Source organism: Platichthys flesus, chromosome 16, assembly GCF_949316205.1.
Source record: "Platichthys flesus chromosome 16, fPlaFle2.1, whole genome shotgun sequence".
Lineage (NCBI taxonomy): Eukaryota > Metazoa > Chordata > Actinopteri > Pleuronectiformes > Pleuronectidae > Platichthys > Platichthys flesus.
In genome coordinates, this window is record NC_084960.1 from 18,404,166 (window position 1) to 18,428,150 (window position 23,985).

The 23,985-nt window shown below is 42.0% G+C and overlaps 1 protein-coding gene across 2 annotated transcripts; it reads right to left on the reverse strand.

Annotated features, from left to right (window-relative positions):
* Positions 1-2: 2 nt before the first annotated feature.
* Positions 3-23,242, reverse strand: ift70 (intraflagellar transport 70). Of its 2 annotated transcripts, none has more exons than XM_062407622.1 (19): positions 23,068-23,242; positions 22,542-22,607; positions 21,460-21,669; positions 20,817-20,873; positions 20,519-20,654; positions 19,439-19,543; positions 19,184-19,312; positions 18,066-18,115; positions 17,417-17,569; positions 16,383-16,448; positions 15,897-15,950; positions 15,569-15,634; positions 15,239-15,315; positions 14,608-14,815; positions 12,682-12,753; positions 12,342-12,445; positions 11,248-11,326; positions 10,505-10,634; positions 3-1,315 (listed from the first exon to the last, which is right to left on the reverse strand). In XM_062407622.1, the coding sequence occupies exons 1-19, from the start codon at positions 23,113-23,115 to the stop codon at positions 1,179-1,181; spliced, it is 1,947 nt and encodes a 648-aa protein (XP_062263606.1). In that variant the 5' UTR covers positions 23,116-23,242; the 3' UTR covers positions 3-1,178. The 2 variants fall into 2 exon arrangements, with proteins under 2 accessions (XP_062263606.1, XP_062263605.1); XM_062407621.1 differs by having other exon boundaries at positions 18,066-18,118.
* Between the last annotated feature and the right edge of the window lie 743 nt (positions 23,243-23,985).

The window sequence follows — 23,985 nt, forward strand, 5'->3', positions numbered from 1 at the left end:
TGTTCATTTTATTACCAAGTTTACAGTAGGCTAATATTTAAAGCAGTGAGAGTAGGATTGCATGTATGTCCACACATACATAGGACGTCATAGGGAATACAATTATTTTATTCAACATTGATGTTTTTTGTTGTTCAATGAAAGAATCCATTAAAGTTCAACTCACAAAGTCAAACATTTAAGCAGCAATTTAAAATTTTTGTATTCAAATTGCTGCATGCATGTCTGCTTATGACTTAACAAAATGTTTATATTTATGTCTGTATATGACAAGGTAAATACAGTAAGTATAAATTACCACAAAATTTTGAGTTTATTCCCGTTAATTCCCATGGAAAGTTTCCAACTTTGAATATTCCTGGAATTTTGCAACCCTAGTGACAAACAACCGTGGTTGTCTCCTGGTTGGTAGTTTGCTGTCATTGTATAAAGAGGGCCGGTGTCCGACTGATGGTTTTCAAAGTGTTACAAACAGACACAGTGGGAAGGTGCGGGGTAAGGAGCTCAGTGATCAGGATGTCAGAGGGTAACAGAATATGGGATCAGGGGGTCTAGGAATGCCGTTTTCCCATTGGACTGGAATACTGAGGCCTTTACAGACAATATGGTGATTCTGACATTTCTGTAACAATTCTTAAGAAAATAAACATTCAGTTAACAATATTAAAAGGCTCAATGGAACATCCCTGTTTATGATAACTGCTACAGCTGTGAATAAACACATTAATTATTTCACAGGAAAAAATTGCAGGGCACTTCTTACAAACATGACAATCTTTATTGTCCTTAAATACATTTTTTGTTATTGATAATAATGTTATGAATAGTATGGAAAACACGCTCACCAAAGAGGATATATGCATGAATCATGAATGTATGAAGGTGAACTTTAAACAAAGTGTTTATGTATTTAATGTTGAGTAGAATAAACAGCGCTAATAAAAGAAGCTCATCATACTCTGCACAGCGAGTATTACTATTACTATAAGAGCTGAGATCACTGAACCAGACCTCCTAACGTCTGTTCTCTTAGCTCTTCTGCTTCAACTCACCCCCTCACTTCATTAAAGACGCTTCCCTGAGGTGTGTAGTGTTGATTGTCTCTGGTTTCAGGTTAATTAACCTTGAGTCGACTTTATTGACAAAATACCATCTCGGGCTGACACTGTGTGATGATGTCACTTGTTCCAGCCAATAACATCATAGATCAGCGCCTTGAGCAGTCGAGCCTCGTAGGTGACGGTGTTCTTGCCGATGTGAATGTGAATCTTCTCCAGAGGCTGCTCGATGATAGCCGGCACTTCCTTCCCGAAGACTAGAGACGAGAAAAACAAGTAAAAAGCGAGAATTATCAGTTCAAACTGAACATGACCAAACATCTAAAGACTCCTTACTGCTTCCTAGATGCTGCAGTGTTTATAAAACCCACGCTATGAATGAGCTGGACGGACTGATCCATACAAGCTTAGAGGTATTGGCAGAGTGTGATCATAGTATCATTGAAATCTAAAGGGTTCCACTTCCAAGAGTTCAAGAACGGGCAAAATAATCTGCGTTGTGATCATAGAGTGTAAATAAAGATGGATGATGCCTCTCAATGTCCTCCTGTTCTTCAGAACTGAAGCTAAATGGAGCGTATACTGCAATACACCCTCTTGCATTGATGACGTTATCTGGAGCTCCAGTCTGAGTGTGATAAGGAATATGGCGACGCCTGCGAGCTAGTTCTGGCAGGCAACTCGAGATGCGCTGCGCCAATCACGTGACATACATCTCGTGACATACATCATGTGACATACCTCAATCTCCACAACCATCTATAATACACACCCACCTTATCAGGGGGTCTATTTAACCAGAGAGACATTTCCCATCAACCCCTCTTGCTCGCACTGCTGCTGCAGTATTGCTACCTGTTGCTTCAGCGTCTCAGCCGTTGACCAAGTGACCGTTGTTCCTCCGTGGGTCGTTGTCTCTCTCAATCCGAGTGATTCTTCCTCCGAAAAAGTTCGCTTTATTTCCGGAATTTCGGCTCGGTCCTTCAAGATTCACTACGTGTGAATCGGACGTCAAGCGTCTGCGCCACGACTCCCACGGGCCTCTCAGCGCGCACCACATCCTGGAAGAGCTGCGCACCCGAAGCGTTTAATTCATCTGGTCTGAGGCACGAGTTAGTTTCAACTACTTCTTGACTGAAGGCGGCTCCGCGAGGCCGAACAAACGCTGGTGGCAGCGTCAAGGCCAATGTATGCTTCTCCGTTTTGACGGACACGGACAGATAGGACCGCCTTCTCCAACGTGGAACGCCCTCTCCGTGCCTCTCCGCGGCTCCTCGGAGAGCTTTTCGTGCAGCTCTCCTTTTTCTAACTACACGTTGAAATGGCGGAGAGCCCACGGATAGCCCTTGGCTGTGATTGGTGCGCTAAAAACATAATTTCCGCCCAACGTCATTTCCGGATTCTCACATTTCCGGACTTCCTGTTTTGATTCCTTTATATGAACACTGCCCCTTTGAAACTTAAACACAACCACGATTCGATTATGAACAACAGCATGGAAGAGCGCCTAGTCGAAGAGGTCCGGAGGTACTAGAACCTGTACAACCCATCTACGAGTGCCTACAAAGACGCACAGATGACTGTGAACTCGTGGAAAGAGATTTCGGCAGCGGTCGGTGTAGATGTGCCAGAGTGCATAAAGACATGGAGGAGGATTCGGGACAAATTTGTCCGTTTAAAGAAGACCACAAAAGGCAGCAGTGGCGATGCAGGGGGGCAGACGGTCCCTTTCTTCTTAACGTTTATGTCGTGGCTGTCGCCACACATTAAGCATCGTGAGACCACGTCGAACTACGTACACAAGGTAAATACTTATTTTTTAACAGCCTCGTTGTGCTCGAGTTCACTGCCGATGTCGTTGTAGGCTTCACCATTTTGCAAATTGGAATACGGGAGAAATGCTGGACAAATGAGCCTGCATTGATGTTTTGCAATTGCTAAAAGAACACACTGTTTGTGTGCGAGTTGGCACACTAGCAGTGCTTGGTCAGGGTTTGTTCATGAACCCCAAAATACACCGAACAAAGATCTTTGAGTGCTTATATTGTTGATGTACTGATTGCAGTAATCTAACTAAAATCATTGTAGTCAAATGTATTTTCATATTGATAACATAGAGCAACTGTCTTTTCTTAAAGTGCTTACATTCTTGATGTAATGTATGCAGTTATTTCACTTTCATCATTGTAGCCAAACGCAATTTGTATATTTCTAACAGAGCAACTTCCTGTTCTTTTATTATTATTCAGACGGAGCCATCCTCCACTGTTGTCTCCTCCGAGTTCGCCACCTCAGCACCTGCGGTCTCCTCCGAGTCCGCTACCTCATCACCTGCGGTTTCCTCCGAGTCCGCCACCTCAACACCTGCGGCCTCCTCCGAGTCCGCTACCTCATCACCTGCAGTCTCCTCCGAGTCCGCCACCTCAGCACCTGAGGCCTCTCATCTTTTGCTGGCACCCCCCCGACATCCTCCACGGTACTGCCATCTCGCGCGACAAAGAGGAGAAGACAGACGGAGCAAAACGAGTGCACTGTCACCGAAGTGCTCTCTACGCTCAACGAGAACAGGCAGGAATTGTGCAAGGCCTTTAATTCCGCGCAACCTGACTCATTAGACGCACTAGATTGCTGGTCTAAATCCATGCTTTTTATGACCAGGACACTGGACAAAGAAGATGTAGAGCCAATCACGCTTCAGATATATTTCCTATTGTACATCAACCAGCCCAGCAGGAAAAGAAGTACTGCACGAGAATGTTTCTGTAAATTTCTGAAATAGTTAGTACAGTTTATAGTTTGTGTTTTGCACCTTGTTTTTTTATAACCTATTCTGATCCTTGGTTTTTATATCACTTATTTGCACCTGGTTTGTTATTTGTACTTATTTTGCACCTTCTTTTTATTTCACTTATTTGCACCTTGCTTGTTTTTTGTACTTATTTGCACCTTGCTTGTTTTTTGTACTTATTTTGCACCTTTTTATATCACTTATTTGCAACTTGTTCTATTACTTATTTGGTTTGGTATTGTTTTTATATACATTTGTTTTTAATAAAAACCCTAAATTAAACAGTTGTGGATTTTGTCTATTTACATGGCTAAATACAATACAGCATCAATTCATTTCTCACATCTATAGTTGTCCATACAGCCTGCAGTATGAGCAACAGGGCTGACCTTATGCAAAGACATTATGCGGCTTCTTTACACTTTCTAAATAGTTACTGACAGGGCTGAAAGTAGGAAAGAATATGCGGATCAAGGCTTGAACAGGGCTTTGGCCAGGTTCGTATGGATGCAAATACACTTGTCTGCACACATACCTATTGGTGGCTGTGGACAAAAGCCAACTATCATGTCCAAATAACTCCAGCTCTGAGAAACACTATAGCCAGGAGCCATGTCTGATTAGCCTATACATAGACAAAAGGATGCAAATACACTTGTCTGCACACATACTTATTGGTGGCTGTGGACAAAAGCCAACTATCATGTCCAAATAACTCCAGCTCTGAGGAACACTATAGCCAGGAGCCATGTCTGATTAGCCTATACATAGACAAAAGGATGCAAATACACTTGTCTGCACACATACCTATTGGTGGCTGTGGACAAAAGCCAACTATCATGTCCAAATAACTCCAGCTTTGAGGAACACTATAGCCAGGAGCCATGTCTATACAAAGACAAAAGGATGCAAATACACTTGTCTGCACACATACCTATTGGAGGCTGTGGACAAAAGCCAACTATCATGTCCAAATAACTCCAGCTCTGAGGAACACTATAGCCAGGAGCCATGTCTGATTAGCCTATACATAGACAAAAGGCCAGGAGCCAGCCAAGCTGATATGTGAGATTCATGTCTGATTTTATGCAGACTTCTTTGCACTTTGTAAAATGTAATGGTTTATGTTTTGCACCATGTTTGTATTCAAAGTAAGGACAAAATAACACACCAAACAGGTTTTTAGACAGTTGCGGTTTTTTATTTACAATGTACAATTTCAGCATATCAATTACGATAAGGTCAAGGTCGGGGACCAAGTGTGCCCCGCGACTCTATGTCATTTTGCCATGGGACCGCTCCCTCAGGCGTCAGAAAGAACTCCATAAGGTTGTTCCTCACACCCATAGCAGCTCTGGAAGAACGGGCCCTTGACATCGGAGCTGCCTGTGACAGATTGGTGTCGCCAGCCACCACTCTGTGCCACTCACCAGGATGTACAGTTCCCCCCGAGTCTGTATCTGAGTACCTGGGCGGGATGTAGCGGCTCTCAGGTGTGGTCCCCTCATCTGTGTAGGCCAGGTAATTATGGAGAACTACACATGCCTTGACCACATCCCCAGCCATGTATGGCAGGAACTCTAGATACAACGTCTGTCAAATTCATATGCAACGTGTAATGCAGTCTATTATTATGGATTGTGACATACCTGGAAATGGACGCATGATGTGGTTATGCAGGGGGAAGGCAGCATCCGCAACAATCATGTGTGGGGCATCGGTCCTGGTCCCGGGAAGAAACGCTGATGGCGGCAAGTTCAATTTGTTGTTCACAAGCTGTGACCGAAATGCACTTGCTTTGAAAACGCCGCCGTCGCTCTCCCGTCCATATCCTCCGACGTCCACCATCGTGAAGCGATACCTGGCATCGCAGGTTGCCATCAGAACAATAGAGTTACTACCTTTTTAATTAAAGCAGTCACTCCCGGCATGAGGTGGTGCCTTGATCGTGACATGCTTCCCAACGAGGCTGCCAACGCAGTTCGGGAAGTTCCAGAGCCGCCAAAAGTCTGCTGCTACCGATGTCCACTGGCTGGCTGAAGGACAGGGCAGGTAATCTGGCTGCAGTGCTTTCCACAACGCCTTGCACACCTCGGACATAATGCGGGACACCGTGCAGGATGCCAGTTTGTAGCGCGCCGCTACAGCCTGGTGGTTTCCACCAGAGGCTAACAGTCGTAGCGCCACAGCTAGTCTCTGGGCGGCATCAACCGGCATCATGTGTGTGTTCTGGTGCCGTATGTGTGGCTCCACACGACGAAGAAGGTCGTCGAATCTCCCAGCTGACATGCGGAAATACACAAAGTGCATTTCCTCGTCAACATCCCTCAGAGGTCGAACAAGAGACGCGTACTCTCCCGTCCTCTGCCTCGACTGATTTAGTGGACGTACAGACCACCTCCGTCTCCTCTTCTGTTGCTTCCGTCTCTCAATAAGCGTAACAATCGCTTGTCACGTGATTTTTTCAGGTGGTTAAACAAGGTAGTTGTATTGCTATGCGGCGCAAACACAACTGTAAACGCACTCTGGCATGATTTGTTCTTGGTTATCATCACTTGCCCTAAAATCCAAAATTACGAAACAACGGATGATGATCCTTTTCGAAGGACTAGCTTCTCGCCTTCTGCTCCTGATAATTGATTTACCTTTCACACGACACCGTGACTGGCTACTTTCTGTCTCTACTCTTCTAAGAAATACCGGAACTGGCTGCAGACAAAACGCTTGTTCTGGCTATCGCTGCAGGTTGCGTTCATGACAACTCCCATCTTGTTCTCCCTCTGGTGTTTAGCGAATGTTAGTCGAAAAAGCGCTTGATTGGATATGTAGCAAAGCACGCATTTTAAATGTCAATATCGCTGATGATCATGCAATTCGATTAATTGTGCAGCCCTAGTTGTTGTGGCAGAGGGAAAAAATTTAATTGTTGCATTTCAGTGGGTTTGTTAAATTCTGGGGTATAGGCTACAATGTGCCAAGTTCACAATATATTCTCCTACAGCCAGGGCAGTTTGTGTGGAATCCCACCAGGCATTATATAGTCTCCCGCGACAATGTGCCTACAGCGAATGACCACACCACGGGGGTGCATGGTGCGCATCACAGTTTCACAAGTAGCATATTCTCCTGCAGGCATGCGCCATGGAGATTAGCTACACTGCAGTGGCGCGGCACACATAACAGGCTCACTAGGTAGCATATTCTCCAGCAGGCATGCGCCTATGGAGAATAGCCACACCGCAGTGGCGTGGAACACATAACAGGCTCACTAGGTAGCATATTCTCCAGCAGGCATGCGCCTATGGAGAATAGCCACACCGCAGTGGCGTGGAACACATAACAGGCTCACTAGGTAGCATATTCTCCAGCAGGCATGCGCCTATGGAGAATAGCCACACCGCAGTGGCGTGGAACACATAACAGGCTCATTAGGTAGCATATTCTCCAGTAGGCATGCGCCTATGGAGAATAGCCACACCGCAGTGGCATGGAACACATAACAGGCTAACTGGGTAGCATATTCTCCAGCAGGCATGCGCCTATGGAGAGTAGCCACACTGCAGTGGCGTGGAACACATAACAGGCTCACTAGGTAGCATATTCTCCAGCAGGCATGCGCCTATGGAGAATAGCCACACCGCAGTGGCGTGGAACACATAACAGGCTCACTAGGTAGCATATTCTCCAGCAGGCATGCGCCTATGGAGAATGGCCACACCGCAGTGGCGTGGAACACATAACAGGCTCACTAGGTAGCATATTCTCCAGCAGGCATGCGCCTATGGAGAATAGCCACACCGCAGTGGCGTGGAACACATAACAGGCTCACTAGGTAGCATATTCTCCAGCAGGCATGCGCCTATAGAGAATAGCCACACCGCAGTGGCGTGGAACACATAACAGGCTCATTAGGTAGCATATTCTCCAGCAGGCATGCGCCTATGGAGAATAGCCACACCGCAGTGGCCTGGAACACATAACAGGCTCACTCGGTAGCATATTTACCGGCAGGCATGCACCTATGGAGAATGGCCACACCGCGGCGTTGAATGGCGCACACATAACAGATACCGATTCATCCGTCAGGCTCCAAATCTGTGCAGTGTTGGGGGGTTTCAGTATTAGCTCATCACTCCCATCATTCCTGTGTTAGCATATGGGGAGTGATTAAGTTGGAGCCTAGACGCCAAACACAAACATGTTCTACTGTGAATAATAAATATCATAATAAATAAGATAAATAATCGAACGTGAGTTGTCTGAAATGGAGCGAAGCCAGCGAGCTAGTTCTGGCAGGCAGCTCGAGCTGCGCTGCTTCAGTCATGTGCCATACATCAGGTGACATAAATCATGTGACATATATCAGGTGACATACTTCACTTGCCACAATCAGCCACAGCACTCATCCACCATCTGTCCAACCAAGATAGATCTTGTCGAGACTTCTGAATTATCATTGCTAAGAATAATACTGCTTTCTGTTCTTTCTCATCTATGATCAAACGCTTGCATCCCTCTTCAACCCATCTAACGACACCCTTGCCTACCAACAATGGTCGAAAATGCATGAAGAGATCTCCTCAAAGCTTCGCCATCCCTGCCAGAGCTGAGGCCTAACACCTGGATGCTGTCCCCGCACTCACTAAGATGTTGCACCGCAATGACTGCAACACTCCATCATCAATGCTACTCATGCTATGTTGGACACCACAAGAAGGAATATTGACTCTCAAACATCATATGCAGCCATGATGTTTTATATGTAATCTCCGCTGCATAAATCCTTTGTTGCATGTCAGATCTCGGGATCCATCACGTCTCCGCGTCCGGGGTAGTCACAGGCATGTTTCGGGGTGCCTCCATCCCCTCAAATGGTGACTATACAATGCGAACGATGCCAAGGGATTCATTGCAACCTTGTCGTGGCATACATCTGTTCCTGTCCATCCTGGGAGAGGGATCCCTCACATGTGGCTCTCTCTGAGGTTTCTACCTTTTCCCCTGTTTATGGGGGTTTTTGGTAGTTTTTCCTTACTCTTGTCGAGGGTTAAGGACAGGATGTCGCATTTGTTAAGCCCGATGAAACGAATCATGTTTTGAATATTGGCGATACAAACAAAACATGTGAATGAATAATTTGTATGTGCTTTGCAGACTGATTATTTTATTGCATCTCAGGTGGTTTGCTGGGCTTAAAGGTGAAATTCCGGTGCATATGTTGCCATGTGCCAAGTTCACTATATTCCCGTATAGGGAACCTCACCAGGTAGTATATTCCCCCGCAGACAATTTGGCTACAGCGAATGACCACACCGCGGCAGTGAATGGCACACATAACAGTTCACTAGGTAGCATATTCTCCTGCAGGCAATGCGCCTAGGGAGAATGGCCACACCGTGGCGGTGAATGGCTCACATAACAGGTTCACTAGTTAGCATATTCTCCTGCAGGCTAATGCCCCTACGGAGAATGGCCACACCGCAGCAGTGAATGGCGCACACATAGCACATACCGATCCGTACGTCAGGCTCCGACTATGTGCAGTTTTGGGGGGTTACAAGTATTTGCTCATCAATCCCATCATTGCTGTGTACTCATATGGGGGAGTGATTAAGTTGGAGCCTAGACGCCAAACACTAAATCTGTTGTACTAAATATATAACATGATCAAACGTGAGTTGTCTGACAGAAATATGGCGATGCCTGCGAGCTAGTTCTGGCAGGCAACTCGAGATGCGCTGCGCCAATCACGTGACATACATCATGTGACATACCTCAATCTCCACAACCATCTATAATACACACCCACCTTATCAGGTGGTCTATTTAACCAGAGAGACATTTCCCATCAACCCCTCTTGCTCGCACTGCTGCTGCAGTATTGCTACCTGTTGCTTCAGTCCCTCCACCACCCCAGCATCCACCTGTAGGCTCCAACGGGGGGTTACAAGTATTTGCTCATCACTCCCATCATTCCTGTGTAATCATATGGGGGAGTGATTAAGTTGGAGCCTAGACGCCAAACACTAAATCTGTTGTAATAAATATATTACATGATCAAACGTGAGTTGTCTGACAGAACTACCTAATATGACAGAAACCATCTTTGAGATGAAAATTATGTGATTCATATCCCATCTGATAACATGGGGGAGGGAGGGTTTACGAACTAAACAGCAGCCAGCCACCAGGGGGCAATTGAGACACTTTGGCCTCACTTTTGGGGAGCCGTCAAATCGCTCCTTTTCAATTACAGTCTCTGATTTAAAGTGTCTACTAACCCTTTTTAGTCTTATATATTATATTAAGCATTTTACTTCTGCCTCTTCAGTTAAGTTCACTATAAACAGTTACATCCATAAGGGGCCACTGAGTTCATCATTGTTCCAAATTAGAAAATCACAAGATGCATCATCTGTCCATTCACACACAAGATGTAGAAACACAAGTGAGGTCTCTGAGATCTACATTTGCTTCACACAATATAAAATGTTATTCAGGACTCGGTGGACAACATGGACTCTCTTTTGTTAAGAAATGTAGCCTGTTTGTGTGCATATGGCTCGAACGTATGTTTGTGTGTGTGTGTGTGTGTGTGTGTGTGTGTGTGTGTGTGTGTGTGTGTGTGTGTGTGTGTGTGTGTGTGCATGCTGCTCACCCTCGCAGTGCTCCAGGAATTGAATACACTCCTCTACAACAGCATCCCTCAGCATGACCATGTGTTTGGACATGTTCTCCACCAGAGACAGGAAACAACGCTTGGCGTAGAACCATGTGTCTGTCCCCAGCTACACACAAACAAACATAAACACTAATTTTAGACTCACAAAGATTTGTCATAGTATAAATAATGATAAAACAACTCTTCAACTCATCAAACGCTCTTTGTCTTTCTAAGCCTCAAAGTTTTAAAAAGTGCATTTGAAAGAAAACCAGAATTCAGACACAATGGCCAGGTTGGGAAAAGTTGGCGTGGCTGCTTTTCTCGCCAGACTTCACATTCCAGAGCTGCTCTCTGCTTGCACTGTGAGTGTGACTCTGTGGTGGCGCTTATTGTGATGAGGAGAGGGAGACACGCAGGATGACGGCTTGTGTTCTCAGCTGCACCTTCAGTGGACTCAGCTGCAGCCACAGTCTGTTGTTGAGACTGGACCAGATCAAAGGCGCCTCTGAACCTCAGAGGAGAACTCAGCAAGAGAGTTCCTGCAGATGGTAACTGACACCGAGTCATATTTGTCTTTCAATTGTGACTCTGAACTGATTCCTCAAAGTTGTATTTAATATCTATGCATAAATCAGCCTGTGAAACATACCGCACCACTGCCTTTGAAAAATAAAACCCACACAAATTATCTTGCATGAATCGAACTAAAATTTAAAACTCATAAAAAAAAGGCTGACCTTCTTATTGTACGGTTCCAGGCTCTTGATAACACGAGAGATGCCAAAGTCGTAGTTTCCCTTGGCACAGTACAGCGTCCTGAAAGAGAAACACAATTTCAGTATAAAACTGCGACACAGTCCAAAAACCTCTCTTTTTAATAATCATCTACCTCCAACAGGTTTCAGACTGAAGTGGATTTAAATTTAATCTGTTACCCACAGTATAAAAATAACTTGGAGTATTAGGCTTTGAGATTAACTTTTGACCTCAAAAACCTCAGTCTGCCAGGAATCGTTTAGCAGGTGGTCCCAAGTGCAGCAGCGAGGTGAATGAATTAAAAAAGCAGCAGAATTTATTGAAAATAAAGAAAATAAACTAAGGGGAATAATGGGTGAAACTCAAACTGTAAAGGGAAAACAAGGCAGGATCAGGAATTTGACAAAAGACAGAAGGAGGAGTTAACTGAAAGGTTCAATGTGTAGAACCAAGTGGTTAGAATGTGAAGGTCTGAATGTCCCTGGAGCCCTTGTACTTTATCGTTTGCAGATTAATTATTACGGCCTCAGCCACATTGTGGATCGTGATGGCAGTTGATTGTGGATTATGATTTCAACTAGATTGCTTAGATATACATATGCCTACTCACATTTACCTTTATTATTGGAAATACCTCTATCATTACAATATTGTCATTACTGCTCTATTCATCCTTGTAAGACATTTTGTTTTGTACAAAAATTTTTGATTCACTTCTCCATTTATGTTACACACTATCATCAATGTGGTGAATATTGTTATTTTGTTGATGTGCCCTGTTACACTCAGTATATATGAATGGCCCCCCATAGAATAACTAAGTTCTGCGAATAGATGTACTATATGAATGGTTGTGTGAATGGGTGAATGTAAAACTATCCTATAGAGCGCTTTGAGTGGTCATCAAGACTAGAAAAGCGCTATATAAATACAAAACCATTTACCATTACCATATATTGCAGTTCTGTCCATCCTGGGGGAGGAATCACTCTCATGTTGCGCTCTCTGACATTTGTACATTTTTTTATGGTAGGTTTTCCTTGACCAACACATAATTATCAATACAAGAACTCACCCAATAACCAGGTTTACGATGCAGAGGTGGAAAACCTTCTTGTCAGGGTCGTCATAGGAAATCTGCTCCTCCTCTTTCTCAATCTTCCTCATCAATTCTTCAGCCTGTCATACCAGGACGACATGATGAGGAAACAAGAGAAACTAGTTTATACCGTTCACCTCAACAAAGAATGTTAATTAGTAAAGTAAATACAAGTAACCGCAAAATTGTACTTGCATACTTATACATCTGTGTAAACGTAACCTTTACAGAGAACCCTCTCTTTGTATGTTACAGTGTTGTAAACACACTAACAGGGAAAGGACAGCATTGTTGTGTTAACCTCTTTGTACAGTACCTCTTCATTCTGGCTCGTCATAATGTAGGACACACACAGGTTGGCCAAGACCACAGCGCTCACGTTCAGGATCTACATCGGCGCACGAAAACACACACACACACACACACACACACACACACACACACACACACACACACACACACACACACACACACACACACACACACACACACACACACACACACACACACACACACACACACACACACACACACACACACACACACACAGTTAAACTGTAAATAACTTTGGAGCTCACGCCACCAATTTTTTGTTTACTTTACTGAACATTTCCTGTCGGCACCAGAACATTTGGAAACCTTGGTTAAATCTAGGTTACATACAGATTGAATATAAGGGAGTAATATTATGGGTTATTAGTTGACATGCTCCAATGTTCAGAAAACACATAACTTTTCACTTTCAGCCTCTGTCTGAAACACTTGGTTGATTCTCCGGTCGCTCTAATGCCCCCACGTTTTTTCTTTTCCTATAGGTTTACCATGACCTTTAACTTTGACCACTGAAATTAAATCAGATCATCTCTGTGTCAAAGGGACAACCAATCAAAATTTGAAGAAATTACCTCAAGGCACTGTTTTGTGAAGCCACCGTGACCTTGCTGTTTGACCTATTACCAACAAAATCAAATCAGTTCATTCATAGTCTAAGTGAATCGTGCTAGATGTAATGAAATTCCCAATGGGCATTCTAGATATATCCCATTAACAGAAATGAGTGGTCACTGTCACCTTTGACATCCATGTACCAAAATCTAATCAGTTCATTTTTTAGTCCAAATTAAGAGGCCAAAAAAGTGTTTTGGAAGTTCACTGCAAACTAGACATCTGACCTTTGACCACCAAGCTCTATTAAGTCATTCCTTTAGGTTATTCCTGACATATCACTATTATAACAACAGGATGTCATGTGACCTTGATCTTTTTTACCTTCAACCGAAAAATATCCTTAATCTTTTAATCTTTGAGTCCATGTGAATATTTGGACCAAATTTGAAGACATTTCCTCAAGCTGATCTTTAAAAGTAACGTTCAAGAAAAACTCAAATACTTTGTGAGGCCACCGTAACATTGACCTTTGGCTATCAAAGGCAAATCAATTAAGCATTGAGTCCAAGTGAATGTTTTTGCCAAATGTGAAAGGATCGCTCCTGCCATTCCTGAGATACCGCATTGACAAGGCCAAAAATGCTCTTAGTGAGGTCACAGTGACCTTGATCTTTGACAACTGAATTCTAATCAGTTCATCCTTGAGTCCAAGTCAATGTTTGAGAATGTTTTAAGGCATTGTTGAGCTATCCCATTCACAAGAATGGGACGGATTGATGGAGAGAAAGATGGAAAGCCCTAAAACATAATGCCTCCGGCCACTGACTGCGCTGGAATAAAAAGACCTGCTTAACCCAACACAGAAAAGAAACACTTAGAAAGATTCATATGTCTCTTTTAGGATGCAAAGTCTTATAATGGACTGTGCTCACAAATATACCCTCATACACCCTAGAATCATCTCAAGAAGTCTAAATAATTCAGGAGGTGAAGAGAAATGAGGAACAGTAAGGGTCTAGGAGCCAGAGGAGCCGTTGCCAGAAATGTCAGAAGCACCACTGCATAGAAAAAACAAACAAAAACAAAACCCACAAAACACTGCAAGAGCGAACAATGATCCAAACAGATGTGAAGACACTCAACAGAGCTGTTTGGTCTCTGTTTTTTACCGAAGGTTTGCACTTGCAGGGACACTCCTGAATGTTACACTGCTCCACCTGCACAGAGAGTCACACAGTCAACATTTCAGCCCAACCTCTGACTGCCTGTGGTGCCGACAGGTGAACGACTCTCCTAAGCCTCTCCAAACACATTTATTTACTTCTTTGTGATCATGCATCCAGAAAGCACTCACATTATCATAGTGCTTCTTGACGATGGGCTCATAGAAGCCGATGGCGTCCTTGTACTTGTTCTGCATGAAGAGCACGTGGGCCACGTTCAGCTTCCAAGTGTCTTCCTCATTACAAACTTCCACTGACTTGTGGAAAATCTTCTCCACCATCTGGAAGTTCTCCCGGTTCCAGTAGATCTTGGCCTGAGCCATCAGGACCACGATGTACCTGAGATGAGACGCCACCAATCAGACAGTAACGACAGAGCAGGAAAAAAATCAGGTGGACAGTTGCAGTAGAAAACAAAGATAGATGCAGGGAATGACAAACAAAACTTTTTTTATCAATTTTTTTCCAGTCTTTTCAGTCAGTTATTCAATTGCAGCAGGAGATCGTACCCGCTCACCAAAGAAGCAAACATCAAGATTAGATGTTAAGTTAAGAAGTGGGAGTGAAAGCAGCTCCATTCTCCCTATTCCAAGTCAGTGAACTATCAAACCTATTTGTATCAAGGTGAAAAAGTTGCACAGTGCTGATTTAACAGTGAGAATAATATGTAAAGACCATGGGTGTTTCTTTCCATATTTCCATGGACACATTGCATTTTGTTTAGTGTGTGTGTGTGTGTGTGTGTGAGTTTATCCCTCTCACTTTTCCTGCATCAGTTCGCAGTCGGCCAGAGCTTTCTTCTGTGCTTCCTCATCTCGAGCCAGCCGGGCTTCCTGCACCTTAGAGAATAAAAACAAAACAATATAATCAGTAACAGTAAAATTGGTCTTATTATTGTTGTCGTGAACTGATTAACTGAAAAGATAAAGCTGTTTCTGCACATGACATATTTTTGATAATTAAATACTTCAGAATTAAATGAATACCATTGAAACATAAATTTAGGTACAGTGCAATACATAAGAAATAAAAAAGATGTAAAGAAAGTACTAAAAATGCTCAGAGTGAAAGAGGAGGAAGAAAGTAAACAACCTGCTTGGCCAATTTCCGCAGCTGCTCGGTCAGTTTGGCGTTCATCTCGTCAAACTTCCTAAACGCCTGTGAAGGAAACAGACAAATAATGTCAACAAAAATGTGAAAATGGTGATTTCTGATTTTAATGAATGAATAAAAAATAACACACCTAAGCAATCTCATAAATAAATCCAAGAAAAAACATTTAGATTTGAAAACAAAATGTCTCAATCGAAATCTTAAGTTAAAGCTGCAGTGAGCTGGATTTGTTGTAAAAACACTAACATTATTAAAAGTATTGAATAACACAGCTTTAATGTAATTGTTGTTAATATCTTTACGTTACCTCCTCTGGTGCTGTCTGGCAGGTTAACAAGGCATCAAGGAACTCGTACATGTACTAAAAAAAGGACAAAAACATGTCAGCTTTCATGTGGATCAGTCGCTGGGAAACTCTCATGATTATAAGGGAGAGGAAATTCTGGCAGTGTGTAGATGTAAAATTACCCAAAATCAGACCAGGAAACTGTTAAAACTAAAATAAACTTCGGCTTTCAAACATTCCAACATTGCATTTTATGATAGTATAGTGCAAAGTTCTTTGTTTACAGAGATTGTAAAAATGTATATAGATCATTATGTGGAGGGCGTGACACATGTAGGATTATATATATATAGTTTGTAGAATATTTACTTTGTGAACTGCACAAACAGCATGTTTTCTGGTCTCTCTAATTCTAGCGATGATTGTGTTGTTTTAATAAATAAACCAACTGTTAAATGACGCAGGAGTTTTTTAGGGGGGGGGGGGGGGGGGGGGGCAGGAACTCACCGGGGACAGGAACTTGTAGGTGAGATGGGCGTTCTCTGCCAGGACGTCAGCCGCCAGGTCAAAGTACTGAGGGAGGGAAACCGATTGAATCCAGCAGAAACATTAAGACCCACAGCACTCTGAGTGTTTTCAGCTCAGACCCCTAAGATTCACACTACAAGTCCAAATCTTGAAAAACACAGTGGTAATCCTTGTGTGGACGCTATTTGCGGTAGAGAGGGGGCTGTGTGTTTGAAGAAGGAAAGCCATGATAATTCACTGTCAAAAAGACTTTTACTATCAACCTTCAGTATTACAGACCTGGTTTGAAGGTTACTATGTGGATTTGTTGGTAAAGCAGTTTTCAAATACTTTTATCTAGGTAAAGAAAAGTAAAAACATGAACAACATACTGTATATGTTTAACTGTCTGTGTGCATCATTATGCGCAGAAGAAAAAAATAAAGGGTGATTTAAAAGTTAAAAAACAACCGATGATACGTTTGTCGACGACAAAGTTCATTGGAACTATAGTGTTGTGTAATGCTCCTGAAGATGATGATGCTGTTAGTATTACTATAATTATATCGTCATACAAAACAGAACATTTTAATTAGAGTGTTGCCTGAATTACAATGAGTAACCAAAACTAACTTGATCACATGTCAACAATGTGACAAAGACTTTGATCTTGGTTCTGACTTTTTTTAGGGTGTGAAATCGCTCCATATTGCCTCAATAAGATCCCTTGTTATGCCACCTTTCCTAGCTTGATGTGTAACACAACAATGCCCACATCCTCTCTAACGACGCCTTTTTTCTCTCCACTATCCCAAAGTCTTAACCTCACTATGTTAAGAGCGTTGAGATAATATGTTATGATTTAGCACCATGAAAACAACTGAATCACTTTCAATTAAAGTCTGAACAGGGATATAGGATTGAAGGCCATGCCATGTATTTAAGATTCTTTTAAAAGGGCTTAACACAGAGATAAAACAGTCTCCGGGAAGCCACACATGCACCTTCCAGATACAGTGCCACCTGCTGTGTACCTCGTGTTTGCAGTAGAGCAGCAGCAGGTTTCCGAAGGTGACGGGGGGGAAGGAGGGCTGCTGCAGCAGGAAGGCCAACTTCTCGAAACCCTCTGATGGCTTCGTGTCCATGTTCACCAGAGCCTGGTTGTGGAGCGTCACTGGGTCCAGCTCCTGACAAAACACACACAAACACACATAAATAATATGTGATACACTATTATTCATGCCTTTTAAAAAAATACTAAACTCTAAGTGTTAACAATACACAATTAGAAAAAGGGGACATTTTTTAAAAAGGAGCAGGTTTTATATGGACTCTAAAACTTTGTAAAAACAGAGGCAAACACTCGTATTTCATGTATGAAAAGTGAGTAGGTTAGAAGAGAAATCATTCATTCATTTTATTTGTGGGTCCTTATGTTTCCATCCCCATACTCACAGGACGGATGCATAATTTAATTTCACTAGGAGGCGCTAGTTGCACACCTTCTCCCAAGTTAAAATACATAACTATAACTCTGTGGCAGACTGGACCCATGACCGACGATCATAATGACCGTCATTTAAGTCTTTACACACCTATGTTTCTATTCTAATTATCTGTGAGTTTCTCTTATCAGATACAGACACACACATGCAAGCACCCACACACACAGGTGAGAGTTACCTCCTCGGCTCTGGGGGGCATGTCTGTCAGAGACTCCTGAGCTCTTTTCACTGCTCCAATCGACATGACAACAAAACAGAGGAGAAAGCAGAACAGAAGATTAACAATGATTATGAAGCAAGTCAACGATCAGCTCTGTGGAGCTTTCTTGCAGACAAACAAAAGTGTTGGATTTGCATTGTGTGTCGTTGTGTTTTCTTGAGTTTTGACCAGTGAGTCTCCTTCATCTTGTGACATTTATTGTTTTCCAGTTTGTTGATTTATTGTTTGATCTCTCTGCTCCATAGTGTTAAAAGATTAAAACGATGGAGACTGATTACAGAGTTTAAAGCAGTGAATTAAAAAAAATACATATTAACTTACATACAGGGTTATGGTTGAAATATAACACAGTTGATATAAAGTTAAGTAGAAAATGTGATTTTTTGTATTATAATAATTGGGTAATAATTGTGTATTAGAGACGATTTGGCTTTGCTTTTGGGAGCTGTCATAGATTCATCCTTATTTACAGATGGACCATCCCTATAACCTGGGCTCAGATGGCCTCTTGCACTTTTACCTTCCTGTCTTATCTATGTGCAGACATGCTGCTGGTGTTGTAGAAAGGAGAACTCTGCCTTTGAAGCCCCTTTTTCCGGTTATGATTAATGTTGTTGTGAAGCTTGGCAGCGCAACAAAAATGTTAGCTTGTCTCCATGGAGGTAAACACGTTCCTGAAAACAGTTGTAATAAGTAACATCAATGTATCATGATGTAGCTCCCTGTGGTTCTATCTTCTTTCCAGATCTGTATGACTGGTTATTTAAATGCAAAGGTGCTTGTTTTTACTTTTTATAGCACAGAAAAAAGAAAAGAAAAATTAACGGTCAGAGGCGCCTGATCTTACTGAATAAGCTTGTATGACCAGGATTCTGTTTTCAGCCAAATAAGACCACTTGACTGATTCGTTTCATCATAACACCACAGTGTGGCCAGATACACAACAACAAATTCCATATAATATTATAATTATTATTTAAAATATCTTCCTGGTTCGAAGCTCGGTCTGTTAAACCTCTTACTCATCTCTCCCTTCATCTGTCTGTTTTCTAAGTGCCACTGACTGAGGTTCTTACAGTTCTTCAGCTGATATTCGATGGCGGCTTTGAGGTTGAAGGCTTCGATCAGAGCCGTCTGTTGCAGCACCAGGGTGTTGCCCACGCTGTGGACATCGATGCCTTCAGTCGTCATCCCAACACTCAGCTCTGGTGCACAGACAAACCAGGACTGTTATAAGATGATTAAATACTGTGAACAAAACAGACTGATGTGGTTGATCTAAGGCGTTAACGGATGAGATAATGGCAGCGCCCCTGTAAGTGTGTTACTACCTGGATGTTCCCTCATGCCTCGTTCTATGATCTCTCCTATGTATTTGAGGGCCTGAGCATAGTTCTTCAGGCTGTAAAAACAGAGAGCGATGTTGTAGGACAGCGCTGAGGGAGAGCAAAAGAAGACGGACAAAGAAACCTTGATTAACAATTTCCTAAATATGTGACATAATAACAGCTTCAATTCAAATTGAATAAAGTGTAATCCCCTCCGCAGTCATTGCAGACAGTAAAAATGTAATTAGGTAGCAATCTTGTTGGTGTATTAACACAAACAGACAAGAATCAAAAGAAAATAAGAAATACCAGGAGTAACGTATTTTGTTTAAAAACTAAGTTTCCTCACAAAACTGAACAAAACTACGAGGTTGATCTTCGCTTTGAAAAGAGGCCTGATAAATGTTGGCCCCTGGTTCTTTGGTCAGATGAGACCAAAATAAATGTGTTGAATCAGATGGAGTCCAGCATGTTGGGCGAACATATTTCACAACACACATTTCCATATCAGCCAACATAAATGCAGATACTGATATTTCTGTGAAAGACTCATATCAGCTGATATCATCTGTCAACTAATTTATCGTTCAGGTACTTAATTTTCTGCAGCAGGAGTTGGTAGCTGCGTCTCAATTCGGGGGCCGCATCCTTTGGAGGCTGCATTTGAAGACTCTTGCGTTTTAGTGGCGCGACCAGACTGTCTTAATATGAAGGCATCTCCAAGTGCGGCCGACAAATGTGTCCTTCCACCCCCGAGCAACTGAGGCTCCACAGGGTGGATCCTTCCCAAAGAGGAATTGGCGGCAGCCAGCGAGGTGAAAGTATCCGAAGAACTGAAAGCTTAACCCAACAGCCAACGTTACATAAAAAATATTTCTTTTTGAATCAACCGAATTACCAAAGCTGGATATGCAATAATAACATCAGACCATCCTATTTCTTTCAGCTGCCACGGCCTATGCAGTTGATGAAGGATGAAGGCTACATCAGCTAGACCGATCCCTGAAGGATGCAGCTCCTGAATTAAGACACTGATGGTGTGAGTAAATGTGTGTGTATTCATGTGTGTCTTTGGAAAACTACCTGGCACGTATCCCACAACTTGCAGCGCAGACATGATCTTCTTGCAGGCATCCTCGTACTTTCCATCTTGGTAAAGCAAACAGCCTATATTGTGGATGCAGTCTGGGTCGTCCTGGGGCAGCTGCTCCAACAGGGACTGGGCACACAGACACAAAAACACACACACACACACACAGTTGCATTAAGTTGTGCTATCAGTGTGTGTTTGGCTGCAGGTAGCAATGAACCTGCCTCAATTTCTATTGGTATATACTGTATGTATGCATGTATTAACAGATGTTGTGTGCGAAATCGTCACCTTGGAAGCAGAATAATCCTCCTCACAATATTTGATGGATGCTTGAAGCTTGACCATCTATGCCAGAGAGAGAGGGAGTGGTCAAGATAGAGAGAAAGACAGAGTGAGGATAAAGGGATGAATTGAAGGTAAAACAGGGACATGACATGAGCCCAAGCGCTGGTTTGACTCTGGGGCAGAAAAATTAAGAAGGGACTACTTTTGACTCTGATTCAAGCTCTCATCAATAAACAATGTCCCTGACCTCTTCTCACAACAAAGCCTCACGTCTTCTGTGGACATTGTACAATATATATATTCGATTTGATCATTTTTACCAAATTAATTGAATTCCGACTATAGGCTATTTTGACTTCCTGATTATAAATAACAGCTTGATAGTTTTTTTTTTATTGGTTGTACTTTTCTGGCCTTGAAAGAATTATGAAAAATGTGAATTTGTTTGCTTTGTTTGCTTTTGAGCGGTGATGAGGGAAACAAATTTAAAGATTTCAATTTAAATAAGTTTGAGTTGTCCTTGTACTGTTAATCTGAAACAGTGATTAGACAACTTGGACAAACCACAGACTGGATATATAGATAGTTAACATGTCTCCACTTCCTCAAACTATCCAAGAAAAAAAAGAAAGTGTGTGTGTTGTACCTTGGTGTGACTGTTGGTGTTGTCCAGTAGGAAGGAAGCCTTATTCGCCTCAGGATAAGCACCAGCTTTGTAGAGGGACTGGGCGTAGTACACTTTGTAGTCCTCCACCTCTGGGTGCAGCTGCGTGAGCTGCTCATAGCACTCGGCAGCGTTGATGAATTCCTGGATGTGATAGTAGCAGTAGCCCAGCAGAGACAGAGCTGCCCTGGACTACAACGTAAAGCAAGAGAGAGATACACCAGCGTTCATAAAGTATTGACTATAAACCAGGAGGTATGCTGTTGTCATAGCACTAAAACCTTTCATAATTATATATAAATCAGCACAAATAAGTGGTTGTTTGAACAAATAAGCAATTGATATTCCTTTGTGATTGATTGACTGTTATTTTCTTGATTATTTGATTTAGCATTTGTCTGAAAGTACACCGTTATAACAAATATCCTGGAGGCTCAACGTAGTGTCTTTGTATTATGGTCACCAAAGTGGCATTACAACTATATTATCCTTTATAGATTACTGATTAATCCTGAAGATGGCAGAAAAACTGGGGGAAAAAAACACATTAAAGAAGCTGGTACAAGCCAAATTTGATTGTCTAACTAAAAGTCACAGTTGTATCGCTCAATGCAACTGAGCAGCTCTTTTATTGTTGTAAATATATACCTCTGCCGAAGATTTTATTTTTTCACCATTGTTCGGTTGTTTGTTGTATGCAAAATCAACAAAAAAACATGTGATGAATTACCACAAAACAAGGTGGAAGGATCCGGTACAGGTCAGGGAAGAATGCATTGGTGGATCCAGGACATTTCTAAATCTTGCTATCAAGGGCAGTTTTTGACATTTTCATTGATTTCCCAGAGATTAATTTACGGATCTTGAGTTAAAAAAACAGGCACATTTGGAGGACTGATTTCTATGAATGTGTGAAATTGAATTTAAGGGAACTGATGGACCTTGGCAGAGGTATTAGCTCTAATAAGTGCTGCAGTTGTTTTGTGGATGTTTGTCAGTCACAATTGTATTGTATTGTGTTGTACAGTCAATTTTACAAGTAAAAAATATAACCCCACACTTACCTTGGTATGTTTTTGAAGCTGGCCGTTTAGGATGTGAATTGCATCTAAATAATGCCCATCTTTAATCTAGAAGACATAAGAGAATGGTCAGATCATTGAATTCCCCTCAATTGTAAATCGTTAGCACTGAAATGTAAACGCTCCTGACATCAGATCCCTGTTGATATGCAGCTAAGATGAAGATATGTGGGAAACTGGATCAGATCTCATTCACACAACATCGTGTTCATGTGACGTGTAACGGAGTAAACTCTCATGATTCGATTACGTTACACTGACTTGACTGACAAATGCAGAAACTGACCAATTTACGACAACAGTCTAAATGACTATAAAACGACTTGATTTTTTTTGTGTTATATCGACGCCGAATATACATGCAGTTCAAACTAAATCCCGGAAAAGTCTTATCTGTTGTGTGTGTGTTTCAATAAGCAAGAAGCACCAAAACATCACATATCTGAGCGCAGTTTGGTTACAGTTAACTTCGCTAGGCAGCTAACCTCAGCTCAGACACTATTCTCACCAGTTTGTAGATGGTGGCCGTGTACTCTCCGTCCTTTATAGCTGCCATGGCTCCAAACGAGTGGTTTTAAAGACTACAAACCACTCGAAACCCTGTATATCACCAGACATTGAAACTTAGCATCTAGCTAGCTTCTGTTTACGGGACGGACAGAGAGCATAGGGGGTGTAGCTTAGCAACAGATCACACCGGAAACGCAAACGTGACAGACGTTTCTAAGAGCCAATCGGTAAGGGGAATGGATTTACGTAGACAAACCTTTTCTTTTTTTTGTCCCTTAAGAACCTTTATTAGACACACAGGCTACACTTTCTTTCTTTTTTTTCTTTCTTTCTTTTTCTTTCTTCCTTTCTTTCTTTCTTTCTTTCTTTCTTCCAGAAAAGCCTTAATACGTAAAAAAAACATAGAATTATGAAAAAATCCAATACATTTGATTGTTTTTCTTATTATTCCATTGCTTCTGTTTGTTTTCCACCTTTTTAGTTTTAATTTAGATTAATCATCACTATGACTCTTTAAATCCAAAAGTCTTTATCCGTCAGTCAAGATATTACATAATTGGGTGCTGCTTTAAGGTGAATGTGCCCATAGACAAGACATACTATGACATAATAAAAAAAATATATTTATAATTTTATAATATTTTGTATGTATTATTGTTATAATTTGTTGCTTAAAATTGAACTGAATTTCACACCTTTTACTTTAGTTCATTATTATTTTGAGCTAAGTGCTACATAAATAAAGTTCTTATTATTATTATTAAACAACACTAGGGGAAACTGCTGAAAAGGAATAAGAAATATGTAGAGTTTTATTGGGCTCATGGCAGCTAAAGTATTACTGGAACCACCCTGTTAGATAAAAAAGATAGTACAATATTCTGTTAAATAGATAAAACATTTTCAGAACACACAC

What these genes read in the sequence shown, in the direction of transcription:
- ift70 (XM_062407621.1), bottom strand. Translation starts at nt 23,115, where the DNA reads ATGGCAGCTATAAAGGACGGAGAGTACACGGCCACCATCTACAAACTG. An exon ending in CGAATATCAGCTGAAGAACT is followed by an intron (nt 18,119 to 19,183) that starts GTAAGAACCTCA and finishes TGTCGATTGGAG; the next exon opens with CAGTGAAAAGAGCTCAGGAG. An exon ending in ATTCCTGGAGCACTGCGAGG is followed by an intron (nt 1,316 to 10,504) that starts GTGAGCAGCATG and finishes TCTCGTCTCTAG; the next exon opens with TCTTCGGGAAGGAAGTGCCG.